The following is a 5,213-nucleotide window of genomic DNA, read 5'->3' on the forward strand; positions in this document are numbered from 1 at the left end:
AAAATGTTTTAAAACTTTTTATGTAACTAAGTACATCTTTATTCCTTTGAAGTTGAAGTGGGCAGTTTATAATAACCACTGTTTTTAAATCTTACTCACCTAAACTTCAAGAAAACTGTGAAAGAACAATTAGTGAACAGTTCACTTCTGTGTGAGCCCAATTCTTTTTTTTTACCACTTTTCTTTTTAAGACCACTGAAGTGTAAAGTAGATTATGCTATCTATTTTGTGTCCAATAGGAAAGAAAAGGAACAGCCAAAGTTGACTTTTTGAAGAAGATTGAAAAAGAAATCCAAGAGAAATGGGATGCTGATAAAGTCTTTGAGGTCAATGCATCTAATTTAGAGAAGCAGACCAGGTGAGTAATAGTTTGTGAAGTTCTGCACGTTATGTTTCTTAAATCATTGTCTTTATTGTACAGAAGCTGCCTGTGGAAAGGATAAGGCAGATTGTATTAATAATGTTAGAACTTGGAACTTGAGGAGGTTACTTCTACTTTGTGCACTTTCAGTTAGGATTTTCTTTACTCTGAAATGCATAAAAGAATTTTTGGCTATGGAAATGTTTTTTTCCTGTTGTCAAATTAGTATTTTTCATATTTATATAAAAGAAATTGTTATAAAGGTTTGTAATTATTTACTGGAAACTAGAGTAGTGGAGAGATTCATTATAATGATAATTATATCCAGAAATACAAAATAGACATTTTGATGGTTTTCTTCCTGAATTTGAATAACATAAATACCATACTGCTTTCTGGCTAAAATATCATTGATTATAAACTATAGAAAATGAAAATCCCTTATTGAGAAATAGAAATATAAGCTTTAAAACTTTTCCACAATAAATTCAAGATGCACTTCAATTTATATATGTTGAAATATAAAGAAGTAGGTTTATTAGAAAGAGTAAATATATTAATAAATGTTAAAACAAGTTAACATTAAATATTAATTACCAGGAAATATGCTAAGTTGTTTATATGTATATTCTCATTTAATCTTTTTAGCAACCTATTAAGATTAGTGATATACTTGTTCCTGTTTTTTACATATGAACAAACTGAGCACAGATAGAGGCCGAGTTCAGTGTTCCATAGCTAGGCATTGACAGGGCCTGGACTTGTTTTAAGGACATTCTGATTCCAAAGTCTACGTTCTTTGTGACTAAGCTACACCACAATGGAAATGATTTTTTTTAAGAGCAAAAAAAGTTTGATTAATACAGCCTCTAATGTTACATTTTTAACTATAATTTAAGACTTTTATGTAGATCTGAAATTTTGCTTCTTCTAATATTGACTTCACAAGTGATTTAACGGAACAAGCTGCATTGTTCAGTGAAAAAGTACACCTTCATAATGCAACATCATTGAAGAAACTTACTTAGGAGATTAGGAAACAGATTACTGCTCTCTTCTTTGGCGCTTGCCACTGAGACGGCAGTCATCTCCTGTTGGCATAACGGCTGCCCTCAGACCCCTGGTGAAGCCAAAGATCGTCAAAAAGAGGACCAAGAAGTTCATCTGCCACCAGTCAGACTGTTATGTCGAAAAGAACAGTAATTGGCGCAAGCCCAGAGACATCGACAGTAGGGTTTGGAGAAGATTTAAGGGCCAGATTTTGATGTCCAGCATTGGTTACGGGAGCAGCAAGAAGACAAAGCACATCTTACCCAGTGGTTTCTGCACATTCCTAGTCCACAGTGTCGGGGAGCTAAAAGTGCTACTGATGTGCAACAAATCTTACTGTGCTGAAATTCTGCACATGTTTCCTCCAAGAACTTCAAAGCCATTGTGGAAAGAGCATCCTGGATGGCCATTACAGTCAGCAATCCTATTGCCAGACTGTGCAGTGAAGAAAATGAATAGAAAGCTTGTTTTATTTGTGCTAAATAAACCATAAAAATTTAAAAAGAAAGACTGCAGGGGCCACTTATGAATTGTAATCAACTTGAAGGTAATTAATAACACTGTAAGTGTATCTTACAACAAAGGGAATGTATTTTTTTTTAATCACAAAACTCACAAGCAAATGAAACTAAATTTAAGAGCTTAAATTTACATGTAAGCTATTAAAAAGCAAGGAGTGATAAGAGCAAATAAAGAGAGTAGGTATCCCTGGTGAGAGCGTGTCCCTGGAGAGAAGTGAGCAGGTAGTTACGGTGTGTTCCTAAGCTGGATGATATATTCAGAGGTGTTGTTTTATTAGGCTCCATAACTTACATATGTTGTTAAATCCCCTTGATACACATGAAAAAAATATAATGTAATAAGCAGTTTTTAAAAAGTGCTTTGTTAAATGAATTTACTGATTTATAATAGGATACAATGAATCTTAAATTGCTTTACATGTATTTTGTGAAAAGAAATCTCATTTTATCAGTAACTTATGGAATTGATTGAGATTACTGAAAGTATCTATTTTAAAAATTATTTTTTTGCATGTCATCTTTACTCAGGTAGCTTAGTCAAATTTTCAATATTTGGGATAAAAGTAATTGTTTCTTATTTTTTTTTCTAAAAGTGTTTCTTTTTTACCCGTAGATGTCTTATTCTATTAAACATTAAGTTTTCATTTTAGAGAACTTTTAATTTGTTTTTTTTTAAAGAATTCTATTTAAACTAGTTGTTCATGTCAAGAATTTAGTTTACGTTACCCCTCATTGTAAAAAAGAACTTAAAATTTCATTTTCTGTAATTTTTTTCACAATTGTTTTGCAGCAATGGCAAATACTTTGTTACCTTTCCATATCCTTATATGAATGGACGCCTTCATTTGGGACATACTTTTTCTTTATCCAAGTGTGAGGTAAAGCTTCCTTTAAGTTTAATAAGATAGTAGAATGGGCCTTTTATAAATAATATTTTGAGGTAAATGACATCTGTGTAAATTATTTTCTGTTAAGGGAACTTGGAACTAAGGTATTTTAAATGTAGTTTTTATATACTTTTATGTAAGTGTTAATAATGTTTATATTTGATATTTACAGCAGTCTTAGCATGGGTATGTTCGTATGTCTTTTGGAATGATATAAAATATAACTAGTCTTCCAAAGACTACCCTTTAAAATTTATAAAGAGTAAAGCTAATGTTCTTTGTGAAAAGTCAGCATTTTGTGTTGGTGTAATATTTTATAATTTAATTTCCTTTTTGTAGTTTGCAGTAGGATATCAGAGATTGAAAGGAAAAAGATGTCTGTTTCCTTTTGGCTTACACTGTACTGGAATGCCTATTAAGGTAAGATTATGTATGGGATTGGTTTTTACTCCTTTTACTTTGAGCAATGTTAATATTCAATTCTTGAGTTTGAGGTAAGATTTTAAAACACTGGTGTCTTATGCTAAAGTGTTTTGTAAAATGAATTTATTCTACTAAAAATTAACTAAAGTGACATTTGAAGATGTACTTAGAGGTCACTCTTTAAAATCTAAGTGATTTCATTGTTTATTTTCTTACATTATATGTTCATGCTTGTTAGAATTGTTACTAACAAGTAATATTAGAATTAAATGTACAGTGATATGGGCACTTAGGACATAAAATATTGGCGTAAGTAATAAGCCATTATATTTTAATCATTTTTTTGCAAATTATTTTCCTTACCATGAATTTATAATTTTTAATAAAGAATGAATCAGAAAGCTAAGTTTGAAAGAATTCTCTAAAATGTAATAAAGTGAGGCAATTTAAACTTCCATTTCTTCTTGTTTCCTAACTTTTATTTTGAGAAATGTCAAATGTACAGGCAAAATGAATATTGAAATAAACACCCATATACTCTTCACACAGTTTTTGCTGTGATAATAGTTATCAAACGTGAGGTTTTCAGAGGCTGTAAATTGCACAGGAAAAGATTGCCCATCTCTCTTGCACAGAATAACTAGTGGAGTCAAACTGCATGCCTTTGGATTGGCAGTGCAACTCCTTTTCCGTGAGGCTCCTTTTCACATACAGTTAACAAATATTAATATTTATTACATTTGCTTTCCTTTTCTCTCAAAATACATACACACGTTTTCTGTGAACCTTTTGAAAATAAATTATAGATATCTTTATATATTCTGTCTATATCCTTGAGTATGTATTTCCTGAGAACAAGAGAATCCCATTTTCCCTGACAAGAAATTTAACATTTGTGTACTATTACTGTTTTCATGTAATGTGACTTACATTCAGTTTCTGGTTGTTCTGCATTTCTTTTAGCTGATGTTTACTTTCTGTTTTATGGATAACACTTTGCATTTGATTATCAGTTTTCCTCATTATCTTTTAGTCTGCCATGACATTGTTTTTGGTGAGGCTAGGAAAGAGAGACCTGTTTTGTTGAATGTACCATAATCTGAATTTTAGGATTGGTTTTCCCCCCTCAATTTTGAGTTAAACATTTTGGCGTTTTACATGGCTGAGGTATACATTTGATGAAGAACACCAAAGGAAACATATATTTTAACAGTGTATTCTATTTCTCCTCCTTTTAGCTTTTTATAATAGTGATCTTATATAATATTTGTCTTTTTGTAGCTTCCTTAGTTTGGTCGGCGTACTGTTCATCCATATTATGTATGCAGTGGTTCTCAAGTTCTTTATTGTTCTTTGGTGTTGCTTAGGGCTCCACTGTATGAATGCACCATATCTTCTTTTTCCGTTAATCTTTTTGATGGATACTTGGATTACTGACATGCTTTTGGTATTATAAATGATGCTATAGTCAGTATGGGTGGGCATGTGTCTGTTTGTGTTCCAGCTCTTACCACCTTAGCTTGTACTGGTATTGCTGGATCAAATAGTATTTGAATTTCTAACAAATAAGTGCCTTAGTGTGTTCCACAGTGATTGCACCGTTCTACATTTCCGTCAGCAGTATATGAGAGTTTAATGTCTGCACCCTTGCCAGCATCTGTAGTTTAGTGTCCCATTTTTTTTTTTTAAGTTAGTGTCCCATTTTAATGAAAATAATTTGAACACTTGTTTAAGATAACGCCTGCCAGATTTTTTCATACAAAAGTCTTTTTTTCCCCACTTTGTAATTAAAAGTAATTTTTTTGTTGTTTTTTTTTAATTAATTTTAATAGACATTTACAGAGGTTTAGGATTTCCATTCATTCACTGCCGCACTTTTAAAAGTAATTTTTTTTCCAATCAATAATTTATTCATTGCTCATACCTTTTTACAGAAAACCAGAATAACATAAATGACAATTATATACATGG

At 31.4% G+C, this 5,213-nt stretch overlaps 1 protein-coding gene across 3 annotated transcripts in view; it reads left to right on the forward strand.

Moving 5' to 3' along the window:
• Positions 1-245: 245 nt before the first annotated feature.
• Positions 246-5,213, forward strand: part of LARS (leucyl-tRNA synthetase) — a 76,491-nt gene continuing 71,523 nt past the window's right edge. For 2 of the 3 annotated variants that reach the window (XM_006891103.1, XM_006891105.1), the window contains exons 1-3: positions 246-358; positions 2,723-2,810; positions 3,159-3,239. In XM_006891103.1, coding sequence (XP_006891165.1) covers positions 2,760-2,810; positions 3,159-3,239 — 132 coding nt within the window. In that variant the 5' untranslated portion in view covers positions 246-358; positions 2,723-2,759. The remainder of the gene's footprint in view (positions 359-2,722; positions 2,811-3,158; positions 3,240-5,213) is intronic. The other variant, XM_006891104.1, reaches the window with a different exon arrangement.

This window comes from Elephantulus edwardii, unplaced genomic scaffold (genome assembly GCF_000299155.1).
Source record: "Elephantulus edwardii isolate Elephantulus edwardi_28Jun2011 unplaced genomic scaffold, EleEdw1.0 scaffold00095, whole genome shotgun sequence".
Classification (NCBI taxonomy): domain Eukaryota; kingdom Metazoa; phylum Chordata; class Mammalia; order Macroscelidea; family Macroscelididae; genus Elephantulus; species Elephantulus edwardii.